The sequence below is a fragment of the Poecilia formosa genome, unplaced genomic scaffold, assembly GCF_000485575.1.
Source record: "Poecilia formosa unplaced genomic scaffold, Poecilia_formosa-5.1.2 Scaffold19, whole genome shotgun sequence".
In the NCBI taxonomy this organism is placed as follows: Eukaryota; Metazoa; Chordata; class Actinopteri; order Cyprinodontiformes; family Poeciliidae; genus Poecilia; species Poecilia formosa.
The window spans coordinates 457648-484035 of NW_006799958.1; the positions used below are offsets into that span (position 1 = coordinate 457648).

The 26388-nt window shown below is 43.4% G+C and overlaps 2 protein-coding genes across 14 annotated transcripts in view; both read right to left on the bottom strand.

The window, feature by feature from the left end:
* Positions 1 to 997: 997 nt before the first annotated feature.
* The window catches only part of LOC103134851 (LIM domain only protein 7), a 60552-nt gene continuing 35161 nt past the window's right edge, over positions 998 to 26388 (bottom strand). For 3 of the 13 annotated variants that reach the window (XM_016668993.1, XM_016668999.1, XM_016669005.1), the window contains 23 exons: positions 25079 to 25328; positions 19045 to 19074; positions 18115 to 18229; positions 17011 to 17150; positions 16018 to 16684; positions 15245 to 15514; positions 14855 to 14969; positions 13593 to 13754; positions 12572 to 12750; positions 11768 to 11831; positions 10783 to 10839; positions 9681 to 9706; positions 8789 to 8899; positions 7623 to 7709; positions 6774 to 7198; positions 6462 to 6518; positions 5452 to 5507; positions 5189 to 5329; positions 3889 to 4072; positions 3345 to 3665; positions 2178 to 2286; positions 1702 to 1804; positions 998 to 1610 (listed from right to left, as the gene is read on the bottom strand). In XM_016668993.1, coding sequence (XP_016524479.1) covers positions 1588 to 1610; positions 1702 to 1804; positions 2178 to 2286; positions 3345 to 3665; positions 3889 to 4072; positions 5189 to 5329; positions 5452 to 5507; positions 6462 to 6518; positions 6774 to 7198; positions 7623 to 7709; positions 8789 to 8899; positions 9681 to 9706; positions 10783 to 10839; positions 11768 to 11831; positions 12572 to 12750; positions 13593 to 13754; positions 14855 to 14969; positions 15245 to 15514; positions 16018 to 16684; positions 17011 to 17150; positions 18115 to 18229; positions 19045 to 19074; positions 25079 to 25328 — 3692 coding nt within the window. In that variant the 3' untranslated portion in view covers positions 998 to 1587. Of the gene's footprint in view, positions 1611 to 1701; positions 1805 to 2177; positions 2287 to 3344; positions 3666 to 3888; positions 4073 to 5188; positions 5330 to 5451; positions 5508 to 6461; positions 6519 to 6773; positions 7199 to 7622; positions 7710 to 8788; positions 8900 to 9680; positions 9707 to 10458; positions 10501 to 10782; positions 10840 to 11767; positions 11832 to 12571; positions 12751 to 13592; positions 13755 to 14854; positions 14970 to 15244; positions 15515 to 16017; positions 16685 to 17010; positions 17151 to 18114; positions 18230 to 19044; positions 19075 to 25078; positions 25329 to 26388 lie in introns of all 13 variants that reach the window. The other 10 variants (XM_016668994.1, XM_016669000.1, XM_016669003.1 and 7 more) reach the window with 10 other exon arrangements.
* LOC107835698 (LIM domain only protein 7-like) lies at positions 20082 to 22752 on the bottom strand. Its single transcript, XM_016669006.1, has one exon. It carries the CDS (start codon positions 22442 to 22444, stop codon positions 21602 to 21604), a length of 843 nt encoding a protein of 280 aa, XP_016524492.1. The 5' UTR covers positions 22445 to 22752; the 3' UTR covers positions 20082 to 21601.

Sequence of the window (26388 nt, forward strand, 5' to 3'; positions counted from 1 at the left end):
CTCTGGCTTTAAAAGAAAGATACAAAAAAAAATAATAAAAAAAAACATGGGACACCTATTTTGGATGACTTTAGATTTCCCAGCCAGCATTTCAGCTGTGCTTGGCTCCTTTCAAAACTAAAATCTCTCTGCAATAGAAGCGCCAAGATAGATCTAAAAAAAGAATCCAAGAATTTAAGACGTCCGCCTCCAAGGACTGTTTGTGCTTCACCTCAGAGAATACAGAGAAATCAATGCTCGGTCTAACCTATTTCCTCAAAATAAAATTGCCTGAATGGAGCTCATTTCCACTGTCTTTTACCTTGTGTTGTAAATCCAATTGGGAGCTGCAGACTAAATATGGACGTCCACAAAATACACCTGCGGAAAGGCAGGAACAAAGGAATATGCGAGGGGGGGAGGGGGAAGAGCTTATCAAAGTATAATCAAGTGCAATGCATGTGCACTGAATAAAATATGCATGACAAATTGGCTTTGGGAAACTCAGAGCATGCCGGCCCTCTGAACCTTAGCAAAGAAAAAAAAAAGAAGAGCTCATTGAGATTCCTTTCATTATGAGCGTCGCTCTGCAGAGAAGCACAGAACGGGAGCAACAGACAGGAAAAAAAAAAGAGGATGAGAGTAATGATTTCAGATAACAGAGGATGGAAAACCTTTGCATCATATTCTAAAATATCATTGCACTAAATTACCTCGGAAAAGTATTAATAGCCTCAGAACTTTTCCACATTTTACATGTTGCAAAAGTCAATGGGATTACAAACAAAAAATGAAAAAGTGTGACATCCATTTTTGTCTGTTTTGACTCGGAGTGAGTCGAGTACAAATTCCCTTTTAGTTTTTCCCCTCCTGTTCTCTTTAAAATCTGAATAAAATACACTGACGTCTGTAATTGGAAAGTGACAAAATGACAAAAAAAAAAGTCAAAGGGTGTAAATACTTTTGCCCCGTATGCTTTTCGAAAGCAGAGAACGAAACACCCCAGACACGTCCAAGCTGAGGATTTAGTCATTTATTTACAGAGTTATTATTTGCCTTAATTCAGTACAGAATGACGTGAAGTCTTAGCATAAAAAGTGCGGTCAAAGCAGGCTGTCATTTTCAAACGCGATGCATCAGAGAATCCTAATAATTTTATTGCCTTTGTCTCTTACAAATACAAAGCCACATACGCATGGAAAGCATACCTCCCCCCGCTCCCCCTAATGGACAAATTAATACCACCAGACACGCATAGAAAAGAAGCATGATCCTGCAGGTTTCTCTCACCACGTTTGCAAAATCTGTCTAAATGGAGTCGGAAAAGCAAACTCTCCTGGAATCTCGCAGAGACAGATTTATGGCTAAAACATAAAAAAAATAAAATAAAATAATATAATATATAGAGGGAAAGTAGAACATTTGTACAGTTATAATGCATCATACGAGATCATGATAAAAGCAGATAACTTCTTTTGAAATCTTTATCTCATCAGTACAATTAAAGACACCAGAGGTCCGGCTTATTATTGCAACGGCTTTCACTTTAAAGTTCATGGGTTGTTGTCACATGTAGTCTCCTCGTCGATCTGCTGCAGCACGCCTGCATCACATGGATGTTGGGTGGCCAGCTAAAAAAACAACAAAAAAAAACAAAAATGGAACATCATAATTTAATTTAAAAGATAAACGAAAGTGGCACGAGCCGGATCGATTTCTTACTTTTGACTCGCATGTAGCAGGTGTTACAGAAGAGTTGCTTGTTTCGTATTCTGACTTCGGCCCCGGCCTCCGAGCCTCCGAGGTCGGACTTGCAGTCGATGCACTGTGTGGGTTTAGAGAGAGAGAGGAGAGGTAAAGAGAGCCACAGAGGCTGTGATGAGGACAGACAGACAGACCGAAGGCCGTATTCATTCAAACACAAATGATTGGAGTAGTCGCAGGACATGCATCACGACAGAAAGTAACGACACGGGTGCAGGAGATCAGATCTGATTGAAGGTCAAAGTCCCCGGATAAGTAGAGAGCTAAAAAGTTTGAGCTGCTGGGAAGAAATCAGGAAATTCCCCCGAAACCCCCCTGAGTTAGTAGAACTAGGAAAATGAGTTCAGATCGACCGAGTTAGTCTGTGATGATCAGCAGACAAAGGCGTGCAGACGACGGTCTCCGCCGTGGCGAAAGGAGTCCCCGGCTCTCACCTTGAAACAGCTCAAATGATAACAGAGCCCCAGGGACTCGATGATCATGGCTGCTCCCTTTCCCAGCGGGGTGTCACAGAACGTGCAGGTTTTCCTGCCACTCACTGACCTGGGTCACAGAATCCACAGCTGTGATTGTTAGAGCCGAAGCACACATGCGACGAGGCATGTGTGACTGCATGCACACACACAAAGCACACTGGTATACATTTACACTGAATTCCTGCATAATTCTTTTCAGGAGGGCCGGACGATGCAGACCTAAAGTTTTATCACGATTTTTTGTGGTAACAATAGAAGTGATAAGAATTTATTACTAATTTTTTAGGCGACTTCATGGCTGTGACTGCATGACGCAACAATCATATCCCAAATAGTCACATAAATAACTGCGATTTGTGTCGCTATAGTTCCCACATTAAGTGCATTTAGTCGCATTTCAAAATGTATTGGTATTTATCGATACGTTCATTGAACAAACAGTGGAGAAAATACCGATCCCAACAATACGGACATTTTTGGGTGATTTTAAACATCGTTCATTGGAGTTTATTGTGACAAGAACGAATCTAAATTCTTAACTTGGACAAATTGTATCACAATAAATGATAAGCGATGCGATAAATAGATGTGACCAAGACTGGCCTGTTGACTGTCTGGCTGTCGATCCAGAACCATCTTTTTAAAGAAGGTCATCTGTAAGGTCATCTTTTACAGTGCTGGTCAGAAATTCATTTTCACTTATTAGCATTTACGTTCAAGTATTAATTAGCTAGCTGTTGATTAGAGGTGAAGCTGATAGGTCTGTGGTTTGAAACTCATTCTTAAACGTCACGTTCACTTTGTGGAATGCAACTGTACCTCAGCATAATGCTGCCATCAACATGCTTCACTTTGTACTTTTTTAGATTAGAAAACCTCACTTTTGACTCCTCCAAATGTTCAACTTACCGTAGCCAAATAAGTCAAACCATAAAACCTTCACCCAGAAGACACTTGGCTCCCCCATGCAGACTTAGCAAATAACCAGAAGTACATCAAGGAGAAAGATTCAGAATGCCCTTAGCAACCACTCCTCACCTCACAGGTATAACACATACAACCCAAAGTCAGGTAGAGGCAGGTTCCTGGGGGCCTTAGGAAACCGGCGCGTTTGTTTTTTTTTACCTGTTCCGCTGCTGATAGGCGTCAGGTGCGGGCTCCGGAGAGGTGATTGGTGACGGTGACGGAGTGGAAGGGGAGGGGGACGTACGGGACCAAGGGGCCGGGTAGGTTCCTGCCCCACCGCGGAGGGAGCCCGTAGAGAAGGAGGGGGGCAGGGTGGAGGAGCCTGGCCGGCGGGGCCCTGACGCGCCGGTGTAAAAAGAAGAGCTGCCAGAGTAGGCGGAATACGGCCGAGAGTAGTTTGAGGCAAAAGAGCTGCTTCTGGGAGTCCAGGATGAACGCCGAGAGTCGTAGGAGGAGTCCAAGTTGTCAAGAGATTCCCCTCTGTAAAGCCAGCCCACACACCACACAACCCCTCCGTTAAAGGATGTTAGTTGAAGAAGCAAAAACCATCTGACTACCAGCCGCTTTCAGGTTTTCTAACAAAAAACGTGCCGAATCAGTGTCAGTGTGGCAGCCAGATGGTTAGACGTTTCCGCTTCAGGACCCGGGGCCGTTAGTAGAAAAAAGTACAGAACCAACCAACCAGGACGGACGAGGTGTCTACCTGCGCATAGGCGGCACGTCGCCGTCCCTGCTGACTGCCGTTCCAGCGGCGCGCTGGCGGATCCAGCTGCTGTCCGTCAGCAGCGGCGTCTTCTTCTTCATCTCATTCAGGATCTGCTGGCGCTCCAGCTCGGCCTGCGACAGCGGCTGCTGACTCTTCCCGTCAGGAGTTGAGCTTCCCATCGCTGCACCCAGAGAGGAGAGAGAAACAGTGTAATTATGCTGGGTGAAAAGAGCGTTTTTTTTGTTCTTTTTATTAGACTACATATTCTTTTTATAAATATGAGTTTATTATCTAACATATTGCAATAATGCGCACCAAAGACGCTTGGCAAAAGCATTTATACCCCTTGAAGGTCTTTATATTTTGTCATGTTACAACCAAAAGCTTCAATGTCTTTCACAGAGACAAAGTGGTGCATAGCTGTGAAGTGGAAAGAAAATATTACACCTTGTTTTAATTTCTATTATTGCTGTGTAACGACTTGCCAGAACTGCCTTTCTGCGCAACTGCAATGTTTTTGGTCTGAATATCTCCACCAACTTTGCACAGATACTGAATTTGTTTTGCTCAATCATCTTTAAGAAATAGCTCAGCTAAATTAGATGGAGAGCATCTGTAAAAAAAATAAAATAACAAAATGTTAAAGCGCTTCCAATGATTTTCAGCTTGATAAAGGTCTTGTTGACTTTGACAGGGCCGTTCTCACACACAAATATGCTTTGATCTGGACCGTTTTAGCTGAATGTGGATGTGAATTTAATCTGTTTTTGTCCTGTATTTACCTTCATTTACCTCATGAGCTTTGCAGCTGATTGTCTGATTAACACTCTCCTGGCCTGACCCGTTTATTTGCATCATTGCATCATTTCCTTCCACGTCACACTTATGATTTACTTTCTCTTAAAACTCCTGTTAAAAGCACTGAGGATTGTGGCTCAAACGTGACAAAACGTAAACGTCTTTAAAGGGGTATGAAAACTTTTCCAAGGCGCTGTTCAAATCAGACTTCAGTCATGTTTGGGGGGAGGAAGGGGTGAAAAAACATGTGCCGATCTGAAAGTAACTTTATTGCAATCAATAAGCTTCTGTTCTGTCACACGTGCAGTAATTGAGTCACTTTAAGTGCAAGGCAGCTGATTAACGTCTCATTTAGTCAGTCCGATGCAAATCAAACAGCTGTAAGTTTTGATTTGGTGAAACGACAAATCAGTTGATCGTAATGGAAGGACACTGGGAGGGATTGATTTAAGGAAAAAAAAAAAAGCAGAGGCGGTGGAGCTTCCAGAACGAAGCCAACCTCTCTCTGCCTCTGCGTATCTGAGGTAGTTTCTCCATTCCAGCTCTGATGCAGCCTTCTGGCTTTGGCGCTTTCTACGTGCAATCCTCAACTCCTCTTCCAGCAGCCTGAGAGACAAGTCCTCTGGCTGCCGTAGCAAACCTACGTTCAGCAGGACAGGGCTCACACACACACACACACTCGCACATCTGCTGTGCAACAACAGCCCTGCGCGGAGCCGTTCAGAAAACAACCCGACGAAGAAACAAACGAGCCAAACTGACCTCTCCTCTGAGGCTTGTCGTCATCATCCAGCTGGGGAGACGACTGGGATTTTGTCCTGTCAAACAAAAAGGTTAATATTATAATTAGTGAGAAATTATTAACTTTAAAGTGATCAATAATCAATAAAAAGCTATGGGAGACTGACAATTCTTCTTCTTCTCAATAAATTCTCCTACTCTTTTCACAGTAAAACATGTCAAATGTTTGAACGTTATGTTTAGTTTTCTGACGGCAGACACTTTATTAGCATTTTTATATCGCAGAGCTTCATTCAAACTCTTTTTTTTTATATTTAGGAAGCTGAACTGGAAAGTAGCAGCTAACTCCAGTTCAACTCCATTTGGGTGAATATCCACTTGTACGACCTGCAACACTTTTCAGTTGGCTGCAATTAAAAGAAGCCCAATTACAAACAAACATTTAGAACTTTACATAAACATCACAGAGAAAAATGTTATGCTGAGTTTAGGCTTTTAATGGTCCATTTTTTTAAAGGTGGAATTAACAAATAGCATTTGTTTGAAACGAAAATCAGGTGCACAAGTTTGAATTCAGGGGTCTTTTCTCCAGTGCCCACATGGTCAAAGTTGTACTAAAACATCCCCATTCATTTGTGTAGTTTATAGTTCTGCATAGAACTGGGTTTTTCAAATTTGCAGACTGATCTGTCCATTTTTGGACAGTTTTCCTACAGAGTTTTGACTGTTAAATACAATAACGGCATAAAGAACTGCTAAGAGATTGGATGGGCGAACAGAAGAATGGATGAAAAGACGGCCAGATATGTGGGCGGATTGACTGATGGATGAATAAACAGATATACGGATGTATGTGCAGATGCTTGGACGACTAAATGGACAGAAGAAAAGCTGCGTGGTGTGGATGGATCCTGTTATACTTCATGTAAACATCAACCTAAACCGGTGTTAGTAGCCTGTGGAGCAAACAGCCACGACATGAAGCATCGTAAAAGCAGCGATGATGGGCTAATGGCAGCAGGAGCACTGACCTGTCAATAAAGGACAGCGGAGGCTGAGCACTGTCAAAGTCGTGGGAGACAGCGGCCCTTTGGTGAGCAGCCGTGTGTGCAGACAGGTGGGATGATGATGGAAGCAGGGGGGCGGGGGGAAGGAGAGTAAAGCACAGCAAACGCATTAGTTGCAGCTATGTTAATGCACAGGGAACAAAGCGCATCAAGTGACACGAGGATGTGTGTGTGTGTGTGTGTGTGTGTGGGTGTGTGTGTGTGTGTGTGTGTGTGTGTGTGTGTGTGTGTGTGTGTGTGTGTGTGTGTTAGAAGCAGCAGCACCACGGCACTGACCATCTCTGCTGGTCGAAGACTTTCTGCTGGCGCTGCTGCTCCACCGCCTCCTGCTGCCTCCGCTCCTCCTCTCTCCTCCTTTGCTCCTCCTCCCTCTTTCTCAGCTCCTCCTCTCTCGTCCTTTGCATTCTCAACTCCACCTCCCTCTTTTTCCTCTCCTCCTCCTCCTGCATCGCTCTCCTCTTCCTCTCCTCCTCCGCCTGCATCTCTCTCCTCTTCCTCTCCTCCTCCGCCTGCATCTCTCTCCTCTTCCTCTCCTCCTGGAGTCGCTGCAGGTCCCGCTCCTCCTCCTCCCTCCTCCTCTTCTCCTCCGCCTGCCGCTGGCGCTCCTGCTCCATCTTCCTCTGCCTCTCCTCGTCTTCCCACAGAGTGGGCTGTTGGAGAGAGGACGGGGGCGAGTGTGGGCCGGCGCCGTGGCTGTTCACCTGGAGAAACATTCAAAACGACCCAACGGCCTTCAGCAGCCTCATTCCTCGCTGTGACATCAGGAGGAGCCACTTGTTAAATAATCTCTACAAATTCTCTAATATTAAACAGCAATAATAATATTTTTAAGACTAAACTTAATAGCAATATTACTAGCGTCCACATGATTAATCCTTGTTCTCGCTTTGCTTTCGGTACATCCTTTTATCTGAAATTGTTCTGCTTTTATAAAAGTCAAATACAAGACTGTGAGACCACGTAATGGTTTTATAATTACAGGATTTCTGTTCACTAAAGCTTTTTGGATACATTTAGACAAATTTCCACTGTGACTCATGACTAATTGCCACCCTTTTAGAACAATCCAGACAATATTTCAGGCAGCAGTCCATAACTCATGAGAACTGAAATAACTTTCATTACCTGCTGGTGGCCCACGCTTGTGACAATTTCCTGCTGGGCCTTGAGCCACTCCTCCTGCAGCTTCTCCTGATCACGCTTGTATTTTTCCTGATGGTTAGAAAGCGGTTTTATAATGCCAAACACTTTTTTTTTTTTTTTTGTCTAAGCAGCATGCAGAAATGCACCGTATCTTGCAAAAATGCTTGTATCTCTTGAACTTTTTCACATTTTCTGACAATTACAAGGGAAAACTTAGGCATGCTTCATGCATATATTCATTCCTAGACTTTAACCTCTTGAAAGTTACTCTGATCTGATCCTTTGTCTTTTCTGTTTGTTCGCTAATGCTCTGTAACAAACCTCTGAGCTGTCTTGTAATGAGATTAGAGCCCCCACACAAGGACTCTCCTCACTACTTTAGTGACTTCTGAAGGTAATTTAATTTAGAAGTATCAGAGTAAATAGGTTTGAATACATTTGCACCCCCAAATTTTCAGATTATTATTTATTAAAAAAAAAAAAAAAAAAATTTTTTTTCCTTCCACTTCTCATTTATGAACTACTCTGTGTTGGTCTGACACACAAAATACACAGAGTTTGTGGTTGTAAAATGTGAAAACGTAACAGGGGTGTGAATACTTTTAGACAGCCTGCTGGGAGGCTTGTGGATATGGAGGTCACCCATATCTCATGTTCAGAGAATCCTGATCTGAAGAACCTATTAAACCTTGGCAGGATGAGTCACGGCTCATCTCGAAATCAGGTCGTTTATCAAACGGCGGTGAAGACTACTGAAACAAGAAACCCTCTGAGATTCATCAGGAAATCCTCTCTCAAAAAATGTGTCTCTTCTAGCTTCAGAGAGGCTCTAATTATCGTGGATATACAACACATACTACTGGGTCCTTGAATGCTTTCTTGTCTTCAACACATCATATTAATAATTTAAGTTTAATTTTTGCTTTTTGTTCATTTGAAGATTCTTTTTTAGTTACAATCAGTACCTGAAACATCATAGTTTTAATTTTAACAAAGAAAACTAACACATAAAAATATACTAATTAAATAAAATCCAAGTTATAAACTTTATAACTTTGGTTATTATTATTTTTTTTTCTCATATGGACCTACTTGTGTCTTTAATAAAGTTGATGAAGGTGATTATTTACTGTGATTTTCCTACAAACCTGTAGGAGGAGCTCTTGTTCCTTCTGCCATTTCTCTTGTCTCTTGCGCTCTTCTTCTGGGTTCCACGACCAGCGGCTGGAGGAAGCTGGAGTGATTGCAGGAACAGGAATCTGGAGGTCACCAGAAAAAAGTAACACAGTCACTACTTTATACATCTAACCTTAAAAACAGGTGGTGCTCACCAGTTTTTTTTTTTTTTTTTTCCAGCTTGGAAAATTAAAATTCAAGTGTCTCTAACAGAAAGTAGGTTCTTAAACTTTGATTTCTGTAAGTCTGTCTGTGTTTGAAGTCTTGTTTCTCTTTCCTGAAAGGCTAAATCTCCGTGCTACAAAATGAGCCGATTTTGGCGGTGAAAAAAAAAAAAAAGTTTGATCTCCAAAAGCCAAAAAATAACATGAATTTCATTCATTTAAAGGTAAAAAAAAATTGGTTGACATGATGCTTTTTTTTTCTGCAGCAACAGAAACAAATGAAATCTGAAACGTAAAGCAATCAGATGTTACAGCAATGAGTGCCATCAGGAGCGGCAGCGACCCATTTCTAGTGCAGTCGCAGAGGGATTATTAGGACCACACTGCACCGCAGGACGGCAGCTCCAGCTGTTAGCACTGACTTTTTAAGATGCACTTCTAAGTACGTTGGAAAAGCATTCGCATGCCTTGAACATTTTCACAACTTCTCGTGTTGCAACCAGAAAATTTTAAAGATTCTACTGTGTTTGATAAGACAAAGCAACACAAAGTGGCGCATAATTGTATTGTTGAGGACAGTGTGCCTGGGCTTCATGGACACAGATTCACAGTGCCTGCTTTCACAGGTGTTGTCATGGCAATCGAATAAACACAACACAGATAAGAGAAGATTCCCCTCTGACGCACTGACGCTACTCACATCTGGCATCGCAGACTCCGATCCTCCTGGGAACGAAATAACACTGAGTCAGTACGAGAGGCATGCTCGGGCGGAGCGACGCAGCAGCACATGTAAACAGACAAGTTAACCCTGAGGCCCGAGAATACGTCCAGGCAAAATGGCTCGTTAGCGTTCCAGTTCAATTTTAAAAAAAGTGTTGATGTGTGTTTTAAAAATGAAAACTCAAAGCAAAACTGTCATTAATGTTTTCACCAAGCCTCAGGGAACCACAGGTCAATTTCCACTTATTAGGATTCATCTGGTCTCTTCGTGGCAGATCACAAACTTATTGACATTTGCACCTCAGTATTTCTGAGAGGAAAATCAATAAACATGATCAAAGAAGATTTAATCAGCGATATGCATGCAGCAGCAGCAACAGCAGCAGCAACAGGAGGAGCAGCAGCAGACAGGCAGCCTGAAAGGCAGACAGACTCTTCGGTACGTGCATGTCAGGAATACCTAAAACTCCATGAAGAGTGGAGCAATGCGCTAATCTGTGCAATTCCACAAATGCAACAGGATTCAAGGGATGTGCTTTTGTGGTTGGCATGTTGGGATGCTGACATGCTGCAGAGCTTTAGGACCAGCACACACTGCTTCAAAATGTAGCTTACGTTCATTTTTTTTAAATTATGTTTTAGAGGGCGTCAAGTTGGACAAGAATATTATTAAGCTGTTCAGGTTTCATGTCAAAATCCCAAGTTGTACCGAGCAAGGGTGAGGACTTCAACTGCACACAATGAACCCTGTTTACCACAGAGGAAGACCAGCGCACTGACACTGGGCCCTGAGCCACCTGAGGGAGGGAAGGGGCACAGCACAAGGGTTAAGCTTTGACACTAGACAAGAAAAAGGGAAAAAAAATAAAAATTAAAAAAAAAGGAACCTTGGGAACAGGGTCCCATTTTTATAAACAGAAAGAAAGTCTGAGACGGACAAGAAGACATGCAGCTCCGACTTGGAATTCAGACAGATAAAAAGCACAGAGAGATCGGCCATCTGGATACGCAGAGAAGTCAGAGTCAGCATTAGGAACCACATTCATCCCTTTCAGTCGCTTCTTCTCTTTGACTTTTACCTTGTTCAAAAAACTCTGATCTCCGTTTTAAGTTTTTCAAAGATATTGGTTCTGACTCTATGTGAGAAACGGAAAACAGGGTTAAGTGAGACACAGCAGAAGAGAGAAATTAGTTTAACCTGAGAAGAGTGCACTTACAGATGGACACAGATTTGTTGGTACTCTATGTAAAGGGTAATTTCATACTGAATAATCTGGAAACACTCAACCTTTGGTTTGGGTGTGTTCATTCAGTGGGGGAAAAAATTGAACAAACTGCATTTAAAAAAAAGTTACAGATAGCACAATTATTGCCACCTAAAAAGGAATGAAATTAAGATTGAAACATAAATAAAATGATGCTGTGCACCTATTTCTGTTTCAAAGGATGACAAACACTGGGAACGCAAAAAATTTGGTGTTTTCTGCTGGAAAAGTGAAGCTTTACTCCTAACGTGTCTTTCTACAGGACAACAACCCGAATGACAGGGCCAAATCAAACCTGACTCAGTCCTAATCCTTTTATCTTATCCATTAAGAAAGGACCCAAGACTCTAAAATGGTCTAGAAAGAAAGCCTGGGTAAACAGGAAGGGTCAAAGGTCTGTCAGTCAGCTCCTTCTTATTGAAAACTCAGCACTGTGCAACTGGCAACAGGGACATTCATAAAAAAATAACATTCCAGGCCATCAATAACTGTGCAACCTTGTTAAAAACAATTATTAATCAAAATGGGATTATTTCCCTCTGAATAAAAGCACACAAATTAAAGGTAGCATTTTCCTACCTTTTTGTAGAAGGACTTTGTGGAAAAAGTGAACCTATTTAAAGGCTTTTTTCATATCTTTACAAGGTTTACCAACAAATTTGTCCGTTCTATTTCCAGCACACAGTCATAAATGACATCTCTGTTTAAGGTTTGTTTATTTTCCACGTCTTTGCTATGGTCAGAAATAATCTCAGAGATCAGTTCCATAACCTTTCCAACTTTTAGCACAGCTCTTTACCTTTGTTCCTCATGGTCACTGGTTGGTCTTGGAAGTCCCCATTAACTCTGTTTGAAGCCACATCCTGCAGAGAAAGGCTTAAGGTCATTAAAGCATCACTTAATGAAGTAAAAAAAACAGGAAAACACAGAAAACGCTAAGCAAGTTTCAGGTCCACTGATCCTGATAGGTGACCAGCTGGCTGGAAATTCAAAAATCATATTTCTTTCGATTCAATGAACGCATCATAGCTAAGTGTTAACAAATTGGTCATTGTTGGCCATTTTCAGAATCAGTGAGGACAGAAATGTAAGAAGTTATTTAAAAAAAAACATATTGAGGCAAAATTTAGGTTACGAGAGAGTCAGAGAGAGCAAGCATTTCAGCGGATAACAATAAGACTTAATAGATTATCACAGTTGCTTTGTTTTAGCCTCTCAGGCTTTTGCCTTCTGTAACAAAACATGCTGGATATGGAAACTGGCAATCTATGCACACAGAGACTAGATTTGATAGTTAGTAATGCTAACTCTTATGCTAAAGACAACTTAAAATGTAAACCGATTTTACTTTGTCTTTATTTATGTCTGCAGTCATGTGACATCTACCCTGACCATGACTGACCAATCAGCTGGAAGGCTAGAGAAAATGTTAAAAATTTGGTTAATTATAGTAATGACAGAGAAATCGGTTGCAGCTAAAGCTAGCACTGGCCAAATTGCCAGATTGAAGACTGGCAGCAAAACTGTGGTCACTGCATTCGTAGATAACACTGGAATAAAAACGGCTTAAATTCACGTCAAACGAGTGGATATCAACACTTACCACCAGAGTGGGGGCCTCTTTAGCCAGCACCGATTCTGTGACGGTACGGGAAGTGAAATCCAGGCTGGAGTTGGCGGTCTTTGTCTCAGGAGGACCTAGAAGTATCGGATGATCCGTACTGGTCAGATTGATGGTCTTATGGCTTTTAAATGGCAGGGAAGGTTGATCTCTGTCCCAGTCTGCATGCAGTAAATGCAATGGCAGAAAAAAAAAAAGATGGTGTGCTTGAAGATAAACCCAAGATCTGTGCATGTAAGTGTATGTGAGTCCGTGACTCTGTCAATGTGAACCCCGACATCCGGAGGCAGAATGTACACACACACACACCACCACTATAAAGCAGGGGACCAAGAGGTGCCGTTATGGTGTTATTGTAGAGAACAGCAGGGGGCGACAGAGAAACCACCTTCCCCAGCCATGCAGCCCAAAGAGGTCATAAACTCAAACTGATTTATTAATAGGCTTTTACTAGATAAATTGGCTTTGCTAAACTATTCGACAAGTCGTTTATGTTAGTTTCAGTGACTGCGTAGTTTAGTTCTGTTCTGAGGTGACACTGATATAAGTGAAAGACTGCAAAGACAAACAGTACAGGGTTAACTCTCCAAAGGGAAATGTTTTATAGATACTAAAAAAAAAGGACAGCAAAAAGAACAATGACCAGGAAACAAAAGATGGAACATGAACATTTTTAACCAGCCAATTAAAAAAAAAGGGAGGGAAGGGGGGAGAAAATATACCACAGAGGTGAGAACACACCCAGCCCTCCCTCAACAGGTCCTTCGCCATTTAGCTGTCATGATATCATTCATGGGTGACTTCACAATAGTTTACGGACCAATTTAAAGTGTCAAAACTGTTTAGCGACGCCCAGAGATTAAGCAGCATTGTCAGTGCAGGAGAGTAACCCTTGAACCTTTCCTTCGTGTTCAGTCTCTTTGCTCTCACAGCAGTCAAACAAACAAACACACACACACACACACACGCACACATGCACACGCATACAGCGGAGATGACTCACTGTGCTGGCCGTGACGGCGCACATCCATGACCAGGCTGCCCTTCTGCAGGGCCTCCTCCAAGCTGGACTTCCACTGCTCGTAACTCATTTGTGCCACCTGGAGCCCGTTCACCGTCAGCACTTCGTCCCCGTCCTGCAGCTGGCACATCTCGGCCGAGCTACCTGAAAGTTACAGGGAGAACGGGCTTATTAGAAGAAGGAACGTTTTTAGAACCGACATCAGAGCAGTCCCAGCTTTTCCAGTTCTTCTGGTCTAGGGCTTCAAACATCAGTAAACAAAAGAAGCATCTTCAACTACGAGAACTGAACAGCAGGTGCAAAGCGCACAGTTAAAATACCCAGTAGAAATGAGCAAACTCCACATTTTTGTTTGTGATGGTCGAACATTGTGGGCTTTTACCGACACTCCCAAACACCCAGTTAGCAGGTGCTGTGGATAGCATCTTACGGTTGCTATGGAGACTTGTCCTTTCTTTGCCCAGATTTCTTTTCACCGCAATTACGATTTTCTTCATCGTGCGTGGCGGCAACATAAACTCCTACCCAGTTGTTTCAAATTTTTAAAACATTTGTCTGTTTAGCGACAGACTGAGTTGTCATGACCAAAATGGGATGTTGTTTTTCCGTTTTTGAAAAATGACTGAGAGAAATGTAACCGACGAAAACAGAACAATAATTTTGGTAAAAGCAAGTATTTCCTAACACGGACATTTTTCCGCCCAACTGGAAAAATGTAGATCTGTTACTGTTATTAGGCCTTTTCTTTTCTTTCAAACAAACAGCAACAAACTCATGTACGTCGCTAAAGGTGATTCTTTTAAACAGAAAAAAACAACAACAACAACAACAACAACAACAAGATAATGTAGGTGAAAACTTAAAAAAGCTGCATAAACAGAATTAAGTTTGTATAAAGAAAAGTTTGGGGCAGGCTTCATGAATTGATGCGAGATGTCAGTATAGCTTAAAATACACGTCCTACTGTTCATGCGCTGGTGGGGAGCTGCAGCAGAAAAGAGAGGCTCAGACCCAGCAGATCTGACCCATATAGACGCTGCCCTACATAAGGTTCTGGCATCACAACTGCAGTGGACTCGAAAACCTGCTAACGGCTAACAGGCAGCGCTTAAAAGGTGAGATGAAACGGAGCCAAAGCACCAGTGTTCGGTATTACCACGTGTTACTGTGAATAACATGCAAACACTGCATGGGTGACTTTTCATGTGAAAGGTTCGGGTTCGAGCTCAGCTGTGTTGGGTCACCTGGCTGGATGGACGTGACCCGAGCTCCCGTCGAGTCCCAGGCAGCCTGGAAGCCAAAGTCTCGGCTGCTGTTGGGTTTCTGGTTCAGGCTGATTCGCATCTCACAGAAATCCTCCTGGAAATCACACAACAGCAGGTGTTTAATAAGAATATGGACTATCTTTCAGATTATGTCTTTATTTTTTATTTTTTTAATTTGGCCAGAAAAGCTTCTGACATAATCGTTTGTTGCTCCATTTTAGTCAGCAAACAAACTGAAGATAAACTGAATTTAGTTTCATTGAATTTTTATTATAAAACGAACAAAATAAAAATACATCTTTGTTAACACCATCATTCTGAAGCAGAGTTTTCCTTTTCTGATATCACCAGAAGAAGAAATCCCAGTACCTTGCTGGTTTCTTTGCCAGGAGCAGGACTGACTGAGACGTCACTCTTGACAGGAGACGGGAGAGACCTGATGCTCTGAGTCGAGGACAGGCCCTTCGCTGCGGTGCTCTCCTCTTCCTCTTCCTCTTCCTCTTCCTCGTCATCGCTGCTGTGTGCAGAACTGGACTGAGCCTCGTCCTCTGAGGTCATGTACTGATGATACCGGCTCGGCACAGACGCCTTCTTAGAAACATCGACGTTGCCGTTGACACCCTTGTGGGATTCGTCCGTCTGTCGAGGATTAACACATAAAGAGTTGATCAGTAGCTCTAGATGATCAAAGTTGAAGATAGCTAGAGCTAAAGCCAGAGCTACGATGGCTGAGGCGGGAAGGAATCACAGGTCTAATAACCGTCTTCACCTCATCCACGTTGTTGAGTCCGGCCTCCTACACCTTCCTAGCGTACCCTGAGCGCGTTTTGCTGTTTTATTATCTCTGCTGCTTGTACTTCTATTACCACAAGGCTGTTTTCTTCCACTCAACTTTTCATTAATTACTCTCAGCATGACTATAAACATTCGTCTTTTTCCAAAACCTATTTTCACACGCAAAAGAACATTTGTCAGAGAAACTCAATTTTGTGTCCTCATTAGTTGTAAGCCAGACTCATCAAAATGAGCAGAACTAAACCCTCTTTGTGTAATGAATCTACATAACAGGTAATCTACTCGGCGCAGTACTCATTTACTGAGACGCACCTCTGTGTGCCTGGTACACGGTTTGCTGCACTTACCGTGTGGGCTCTAGAAAGAGAGGAGATGCGGGACGGCTGGGTCCCAAAGGGCCTCGGAGTGACGACCGAGGTTAGCCGCGCGCTATCCGATCTCTGGTAGCTCCTGGGGAGGGAGGCGGAAACCCGAGACACGGCGGGAGGCTTGGGTTCCATCGAGCTCGACTGTGGTTGTCTGTCCGGAGAGCTGGAGGAGGGGGCCTCCACCCCAGTCGGCGCTCCCAACAATGAGGACCTTGGCTCGAGCTCCTTCTGGGTGGAGGCGAAGGAGGAGCGGGGGGCTACGTCCCTCGTAGTCTTCTCTGTGTATTTTATGGCCTCGCGTTCCTCCGCTGGACTCTTCTGATAGGATGCAGCTGCTGGAGACTGGTTGCTGGTGGTGGTGGTGGTGATGGAGTTTCTGGCTGCAGGACCATCCACGGTTTCCTGCGGAGTGGGAGGCGAAGGCTGTCTGCGAGTGCGTGGGGAAGCAACCGGGGGGTCCTCGGCTTTCGGAGAGGGCTTGGGGGGTTCTGGGGAATACGAGGGAGCATCGATGGTGTAGCTTCTGGGTGGGAGCGATCGGGTCGGCGCGCGAATCACGGGTTTCTCAAATAAGTTGTCGTCGTCGTCATCCAAGTAGGAGAGAGACGACAGGCGGCTGCCGATGCTGTGCTTTTTTTTAGTTTCTCTGCGGGTGGAAGGGAGGAAGAGAAAGGTGAGGGTAGGGAGTGGGAAGGGAGGGCAATGTGCAACATTAAAGATGAGGCGGTGGGTATGATGCAAAGAGATGAGGCATAATAAACTGATTCTTATTTACACACTGAAGACAACCGTGCAGTTTCTCTACAACAACACAGAATAACATTTTTACCCTTTATTACCTTAGTAAAGCATCCCTCCTCTGAGGGTAAAAAGGTGCAAAAGAAGAACAAACTCATTAAGCACCACAACCACCCTGATGCTCTACACTGATCAGGTGTGCTTCCCTCCCCCCCTCCCCCTTTTTTTGCTCACCTCTCGCCTTGGATCTCCTTGAAGGACTTGGACCTGCCGTCTCTGCCGTACGTGATCTGCTCTATCTTTTCCCGCTCCTCCTTCTTCTTCACTATGTCAGAGTTCACGCTCCGGCGCCGGTTTTTCCATTTGCTCAAGTCCTGCGGAGAAAAGATATCCAAGTTCACCTAATGCGCCGCATCTTTAACACATCGAAGCTCGAGGTTTGGATTAAAGCGACAGACTGTCGTGGACAGCTAGGGGGTGTGATGGAGAAGTTGGGGAAGAAAAAAAAAAAGAAGAGAGAAACAGGAAAAAAAAAAAGAAACAGGGCTCCATTTGAAGGTGTTCTATTTGTGAGCCTGAAGCTCCTCCCGACTCGCTTCCCCTGTGGTTTGGGGACTGTGTGACCTAAATGTAGCTTCAGGACTCCATTACTTCGCAGTGACATCAATCAGACAGCAGGCAGGTACAACAGAGAGAACATAAAGACATCTGTCACGTAATAGGTGTTTTATTACTCATTAAGTAAGTGACAAAACAGGTACATAATTGTCATCAATTTCAAGAAAACGCTGTTCTTTTATTAAAATGAAGTAATTTTCTGTAACTTCCCCATCGTTATTACATCATAGCAATATTTCATATTGAATCTGTTGTTGGGGTTGTTCTTGCCAGCAGGGACATTTGCCAATGAGAACAGTGAATAGCCAGAGGGCAGCACCGCACCAACCAGTTCCTGCCTCTTTGACTTCAATCCAAACGGCTCTGATTTCAGCCGGCAGCTGCGAGTCTAATCTCACAGATCATGCGCTCGTCTTTCACTTCAGCGTTATCTCTGCCAGAAGCAAACATCTTTCCTGTCTGCCTTGATTATGCAGAAAACTTATGGGAAAGATGGCCGCAGGCGTGTGCTAGACAGTGCCCTTTTCACATTCTGTCACATTATAATTACCAGCTTCAGTGTATTTTATTGAAGCTAGTAATTAGGGAAATGGGAGGAAAGTGATTTAAAGAAAATAATAATAATAAAAAAAAATCTGAAGTTCACTGTACTTCAGTTTTAAACCCCTTTCACTTGGATAATCCTAAGTAAAATCCAGTGCCCATATCAAACATACTCACATCCTGCCACTTATCCTCGCTCTCTTTAATCTGTTCTCGGTACTTCTGAAGCTCCTCCAAGCGATTCTGCCGGATGATTGACGGGTCCACCTGGATGTCGCTTGTTGATTTGCTCCTGAGGGACGATAAAAGTGGAGAAAATAGTAGAAAAAAAAGAGTCACCTTCTTTGAATTGTTAAATCTTCAAACAAAAAAAAACCCAAAAAAAAACAAAACATACTTCATAAGTTTCAACTAAAAACATTTTACGCATGCATCGTCTCTTACCATACCGCCATATCTGCAAATACTGGAAATCATGTTAGACTTTCATGTTAGGGAGTTAGTATCCACACCACAAAGACCAGCCAGGAAAAAAAAAAAAAAAAAGGTTATAAAAAATTAGTAAGTTAATAAAATTTACGACTGCCATCCCCACCGTCATGCAACAAAAGTCTCCAAAGGGTCACAGTTGACAAAAGAAAACTCCCTTTAAAGATGTCACACAAAGATTTCAGACCTCTAACCAGTCATAACGGTCACACTGCAGTTTTCATATATATATATANTGTGAAATGCATGTTCAACATTTATTTTACCAGCTATATAATCTGGTGTAACTCTTCCCAGAGTCATTATAGAGTTCTGATCTCCAAGACCGGATACTCAGATTGAGGGGACAAATCATGACCGTACATTCTCTGAAAGCATGGTATATATATATATATATATATATATATATTTTTTTTTTATGTAATTTTAAGAAAGAGCTTTCTGCAGCCCTTAATCCCAACCCTCCCACCCTGGACTCGCCCCTGTGTTTAATATTGCATGTCAAAAGTTAGCAGCAAACAACAGTGAGAACAGCAGATCAAGAGGCAGGGTGCGACTGGACAGAGGTCCGAGCAAATCCAAAACATGCCACATTTCTGGGCGCCCGCGTCAACTCACCCATCAGAACTTTCCTGCGTTTCCTGCTGTCTGGGGGAACCGGAGAGAATCATAGACAACAAAAGTCACATTTCTGTAGGCTGTTTTTTTTTTTTCTTTTTTCCCCCCACAGTGAGACTGACAGTACTCCGGTCAAGAGCTGGAGGCCAGGTGGAGACTCTTATTAAAACTCATTTGTATTTAAACCAAACACAAACATGACTCCGCTTGCCAAAGTCTAAAATTTGCAGCTGCCTGCCTGCAGAAGATAAAGAGTGAAATAGCTGACTTGACAGTATGAATTATATGGGCAGTTGCCCAGGGAAGCATTAAAAAAAGAGAGGCATGGGAACACCAAGTAAAAAAATATTACTTATCTGTCAAGTCTGCCCTATGAAAGTTTTCTATTGCAATGGATTGCTTTTTCTGTATGAACCCTCATTCCCCTGAGAAAAAAACAAAACAAAACAAAACAAAACAAAAAAAACACAGGCTTGCCAGTGTGCTTTGTGCAAAACTCTATGGAATATTTAATCACACCCCATAATCTCAGATAATTTCCTGCATTTTAAAAGGCTTTAGTGGAGTGGAGAAAGCTTCCTAAGCTCCATTCATACAAGAACCAAAACTGACTCTACTGTATGGAGCTTCTTACTTAATAGAGATGTGTTTGGATTTCCCTCTAAGCAACACATCCTGTCCACAGACTCCATGATGCAAGCGTAACTTCACACATGGCAGCGAAGTAAATCCAGATGAGCTTGACTCAGCTTAAATGGGTGCATTGTACCCCCAGCCTGTGGTGAAAACTTTGAGTTCTGCTCACGAAGAGAGCGCACACGTCACATGCACTTTCAGAGAGGTGGGGGATTTCTTTACCCCCTGTTGGCGCACATTAAACTGCCTGACTTGTTGCAGTCTGGGCTGCTGTAGTTTGCATCTGCCCTGTCTTGCTGCTGCGCTTCGAGTTTCACATGTTGGCGTGATGCTCTTTTCAGCTGAACTCGGGGTCAGATTCACGGCTCGGGGAGTTATTCAACTGGTTCCAAAGCAAAGTCATGAAGTTGTTTCTTTTATTTTATTGAGCAGAAATATATGGATTTACAATTTACAGGCAAATTCAGACTTTCAAGAAAACAAACTAAAGATGAAAATGTATGGGACCAGTTTTTTGTCATGAAATCCTTTCCTGTCAAGGAGAAGTTTTGGGGGGTTTTGTTCATGAACCACACCCACACACGCAGGAGCAGTAAGTTTGCTGCACAACCGGGGAGTTCACGCTGAAGGTAAACAACATGCACCTCTGAACCGCAACCATTTTCAGAAAAATAAAATATTAATTCTCAATATAAGAGGAAACAAAATTGAAACTACTCATGGGCAAGGAAGACAAATGTTTTAAAAAATATTCCATCATTATCATTGCTTTGGTTTAAAACCCTTTTAACAAGATGCCATTACTCCACACTGCTGGTCAGCTGGCTGAAAGAGGACTACGCTAACAAGACATCTGTGTCAGTGTAAATATTTTCTGCCCCAAAAAGCCACAAAGTCAGTCTCTTATGATATTTTAAAACTACAGGTAAGCTATGAGCAGCTCACTGTCAAAAACAAAATAACAGCAAAAAACAGTGATCATTTTTGCCATTCCAAATATAATAAAGCTAGTCACACAAATACCTTTTCAATAATGTAATAAAGTTTTTAATATCCAATAATAAACTGCTATATTGCCAGTAACAAAACAAAAAGTTATTACCTCCTTGGTTCAGAATTAAAAACTCATTTTAAACGTGATCACTGCAGTGGACAGTCGTACAATGCATAAAAAGCACTGTTTCTTGGAGCTACAACAATAAAGTAATAACTAAATCAACTTAATTATTGACAAAATGTAATTATCCTGAAGGACCTAAAACTTTCTTAAATTATTGGAAAAATACTGCATTATTGCCTATGAGTTGATTGCCAAACTAATTACACAGCTGATGCAAGTCAGATCCATTCCTGCTACTCTATAAGGAGCCAAACGACAAACACACACACTATTCTGGGCAATAAGCACAAATTATTATTAACTTGAAAAAAATTAGCTAAATGTAGCTGGTATTTAGTACTGTATTTTTTGCTTATGTCAATGTGTCAAAAGAAAAATGCAAAAAGCGTATTATTGCATTATAACCAATAGCAATTACAACAGCAATAATATGGTGCAATTTAACCAATTAGATTATTTTGTCTTTTCGTTTCAACCTTCTCGTGTAAATGCCATCAGACTGTATTTTCACTCAAAGCCACCAAACAGTGACAACGTGATACCAGAACATGTCAAGAACTAAATAGACTTTTTATACAGCAAATGTCAGTATATCTCCTTCTATGTGGCTTACAGCAACATGTTTTAAAGTGACCCAGTGAAAAAAAAGAAAGAAGAAGAAGCAGCGTTTCATTCTAAACAAGAGCGTGACTGGACAAAAGTTCAACCTCCGACCGTCTCCACATCCATCAGGACTCGTGTGTCATCCGACACAGGGGCGGTAAATGGTACACGGATCAGAAGTTTCACATCCATCTGCTTCTACACCTTCAGAGCCACTAGTCTCTCCAATAAAAGCTTCCTCTTGTATCTTAGCTGAGAGGCTTCCCTGATTGCCTGCCACCTCTGCAGGTCGCCTTTGCTACAGGAGGAAGGCACGGAGGGAGTTGTGCGACCGGCCAACGGGCCTCTCTGCTGACTCTGATCGGAACAATCTCGCAGCTTCCGAACCAGCATGTCATCCTTTTCTGGCTGGAGCTCATTCTTAGCTTGATCCTGCTCAGCCGCGGCCGCTTCCCGAGTCAGAGGGCAGGGGGCGCAGAGGAGTCTGGCTTTGAGATCAGCAGGGAGGGCCCAGGGCTCCGGGACGTGCATGGGGGCATAGTTGTCTGGGGCTCCCGAAAGCGCTCGCTGCCTCTGGGTTTTCTCCCTGCGATAAACGACATCGTCCCGCTCAATGTCTGGAAAATCGTCTCCCTCTGCGTCTCCGCGAAGGTGTTGCCGTGTGACGATATTGAGCTGCGGCTCAGATGAGTGGAGTCTGCGCTTGGCGGGGAGCCGAGTCTTGAACGCGGCCAGGTCTGCGTTGGACTGAAACGACAGGGTCCGCCTGGCGAACATGTCATCGTTCTCCAAGTCCGGGTCAATGCTTTCATAGTCAATGGGGTCCGGTGGCTCTCTGGGGTCTTCGCGCCCCAGAAGAGGCCACTTCTCGCCTTTGACCAGTCTGGGACCTGAGGCGGGGTCCACGGGGGCAAACACCAGAGGAGGGATCTCTAAAATAGGGGGCTCTATCTTGGGGAGCTGTGGGGGAGGGTGTGCTTGGACATGAGTACTGCAGGGTGAGCAGAAGGAGAGAAAAGGATAGAGAGATGATGAGCGCATGCATGGGACCTGGATCGAGGTGCAAGAAAAGGTGGAAAGGGGACATTTGATTCAAACAGATGCTGATAAAATGAGGTTGTTACTCGTAAATGCACACAGCTGCGAAATAATACCAATGCAAGTTGATTGCAAAACTGGGTAGAAGCTGTAATAAATTTAAATACAGCTCATTTCCAAAAAAAGGGGTAGCAAACTCCTTGTTAGAGCTCGTTAAGGCAACCCCAGCGGCTCAACTACTTTATTAGTCGATTAGAAAGCAGCTTAAATCAGTTCAGCCCCATATGGAGTAGTGTTCATTTAAAATGCGATGCTTTAAAGCGAACTCGCATCGTCACCGTCGTGCAGCTGTATCGACCTTTTCCCAACAACAAGGGTGGTTTGAGCCGGGGTCTTGTGTTTGTGGGAGCGAGAGGGGGAGGTTGCAGAAGAAGGGGGAGCGGAGGAGAACCAAGGACCAATGCCGCCCTCTGAGTCGTCGGACGAAGAGCCGGACCGCTGACGGCTACAGCCAAGAAGAGCAGGAAGAGAGAGGGACAGAGGAGGTTAGAACAGAGCAGAGGGCGTCCGATCGATCGCAGGATAAAAGCAGGACTCATAGGAGTTTGGGAAGTCGTACTGCAAAGAAATGCGCTGTTAAATAAATTAAAAATATTTTTTATATTAGCATGCAGTTAGTTAAAGGAAACTAAGCAAGAAGAAAACAAACAGCAATGTGACTTACACCTCGCTAAAGTCGTCATACCCCTTGAACTTTGTCACTTTTTGTCACGCCGACTCTGACCGGAAAAGTATTCCCACAGCATGATATTGCCACCACCATGTTTCACTGTGGAGATGGTGCTGGAGTTAGGAGGAGACTGGGTGCAACAAGGGGAGGAATACAGATGCTGCACTCTGGGTTGTCGTGTTCGCTGCACCATACTCAATGGTATATGTGTCAAACTCAAGAACTGCGGGCCAAATCAGGTCCACCATAAGTTCTCATGTGGCCTTCTGGACTTTAGAGCCTTCAAGATAACAGTTGTGTACTTAAATATTATTTCATCAGTCAAATCAAAAACAGTTTTTATCCGTTTTCACATTCTATCACTACCAGCTCTTCCCACAGTTTGGTTATGACACCCCTGCTGTGTACTGATTAGGTGGTTTAATTAGATTTTATTCAGGTGTATCAGAATAAAGTGGGCCAAATGTAAACCCAACCACACAATCTTTATTTTAATATACACTAAATGTTTACGGTCATACAGGCAAAATGTGGAAAAAGTTCAAGAAGTATGAATGCTCTTGCAAAGCGTTGGGTAAGCCGAGGTGTAGCTAAAATGTTACGATCCCCTGTTGCATTTTGGTCCCCAGTAATGCGACACACACCGTCACACCCCCTCTCACACACCTGAAGCCTTGCATCTCCTTGTACCAGGGCCTCCTCTGAGAGCCCAGTTTGATCTTCTGTACATGAACGTCTTCTTCGGGCGTCCAGAACTTTGGTAAGAACTTGTTATAAGACACGCTGCTCGCCCGCTGCGGTTTGGCGCCTATCTTACGGGCATAGAGATCATCCTGGACAGGATCGGCATAGCCCACCTCATCATCATCATCCTCTTCAGAATCATCGCACGTGTACCTGAACAGGCTGTCGGAGCACACGCCCCGCCGGTGGTCCACCCTCACGCGGCTGCGGTCAAGGGACTGCGTTTTCCTGCTTCTGCTGCTCAAAGGAGACAGCCAACCACAAGTGCCAAATTAAAAATCACTCGTTGCAGGAACCAAGCTCACAAAAGCCACGCAAAAAAAAAAAAAAAAAAAAAAAAAAAAAAAAAAAAGCACAGCAGCCTCAAACCAAATGATGTAAGGATTAGGAAACCCAAGCAAACTCAAGGCAAACTGAGAAACCAATTTTAGGTCCTATGCCACAAAAAAAAAAAAATCAAATTCCAACTCAAAGCCCACATTTTTTTTTTTAAGAAAGAACAAACATGGTTTTACTGCAGCTTGAATCTGTAAATCACTCTCCCCAAAAACTCCATCAAACGGAAGTGTTTGAAGCTGTGTTAGAGGCAGAATACTTTGTTGCTCATGGCTGCAATAAACCATGCGAACTGAGAGGAAGATGAGCATTAGGTTTTTATCTCTCATCACACAGGCACATCCACACTGCATCTTCATGTTCTCTGACCTGTCGCAGGTCACGTATAGCTGAGTGGGGGAAACAGTGACCTTGGGCCAGGGGCCGCCTTTACCCCAAACCCCCCGTCCCCTTGCTGAGGGGCTGACGGGCACGGCAAAGTTGGTGGGAGGAGCAGGGGAGGGACTGTGGAATCGTCTGCTTGCCAGATCGTCCAGGACGAGATCGGGGTCGGGTCGGTCTGGGTCCGTGTCGCTTCCGCTCCCTGAACCATATTCCCAGCGGGGTTGAGCTGATGATGGTAAGGCGCTCTGGGTGACATGGCTGCCGCCATAGCCAGGAGCGGAAATCCCTTCTTGACTAAGATCGTCATCCCACAGCATACAAATTAAAAACACAAGCAACCATGCTCACACTTTTGTGAACTTTTGGCAACTAAACAAGCCAAATATTTCACCAACATGAACTAAATAAGGAACAGCACCTTTAAGTGGAAAAAAACGATGTACCTGGTGAGCGTGGCTTCATCTTCTTCGTAGCTGGAGCTGGCCCAGCTACGCCGGCTGTCCTCGTTTCGCTCAGCCCGTTTCTTCCTCAGCGGAGCCGGCACGTAGCCCGACTGCTTGTCCTTAGTGGGCAGGAACTGGTTAAACTGGGCGCTGGCTTTAGGCGTGATGACTAGTGACCTGCGGTAGCTGAGGCTGTTCTTGTTGTCAGCCATCCTGAAGATGGAGTCTGCCTCGGTGTCGCTGCAACAACCTGGACAGAGAACCAGGACAGGATCAAGAACTGGTGCGAAACAGAAGGAGGGAAAAGAGAAGAAGACAAACAAAGCCAGAAAAGAGTGAGGTTTGTGTGTGTGTGTGTGTTTTGGAGTGACTTTGTAGGAGTAACTGAGGGGTGCAGGGTGGGGAACAGAGGCCTCTTCATTTACAAGCTGCTGTGGAAGGCTGTGGAATGTCTCACTGCTCCCAGTTACACAAAAGAACTGCTGGGTTGCACAAACGTCCATTACCAGAGAATCCGTTTTACATCAGTGTGTCAAAGTTTTGTACTTTGATATTCTACAAAAAAAAAAGAACTTCCACAAGCCTACCACTAGATGGCAATAGACGTTTGTTTTCACAAATGGGAGTCAGCTTTTCAAGACGGCGGGTCTTCCCAGTTCACAAATATTTGAACGTCCAGACAGATGAAATGGATTTGAAATATTGAGGCAAACACACAAGATAAGAAGGTCTAGACCAGCGGTTCTTTAGCTTTTAAGAAAATAAATATTACCTCACGAAATATTAGGTGTTCCAAGTTCCACCTAATCCAAACCTTTTAAAACAGTACAAGACCCGCAGCAAGAAAGACAGAGAGAAAAAAAAAACAAAAAACGAGAGAAAGAGAGAAAAAGAGTAAGAAAGGAAGAGTGAAGCAAGCAAACACAAACAAAGAAACAAGACAGAAATGCCCTCTGAATTGAAAATCTAAACAGTCAAAGACAGAGTTTGGTAAGAGGTAAACCAATTTAACCTAAAAATCCAACATGGCCGATAATTGCTGAAGCTGCAGTTAGAAACTTTCTGTTTTTACGTCTGGTAGCAAAACAAGCAAAACAAAAAACAAAAAACCTCTATTCCCAAAATTTTTCTTTAGTGCTTGAATGGAGACATTGCTGAAGGATGCATTGCCATCGGACTGCAGCCTATTGTGAACAGTAAGGAAAGACAAGGTAATTTTATTCACATAGCACAATTTCAACAACAAGGCAGTTCAAAGGGCTGCAGTAGCCAATGAACAGTCAATGAGAACAACAGTAACTATTACTGGT

Coding starts and splice junctions, on each gene's coding strand:
- LOC107835698 (XM_016669006.1), bottom strand. CDS start 22,444: ATGCGCTCATCATCTCTCTATCCTTTTCTCTCCTTCTGCTCACCCTGC.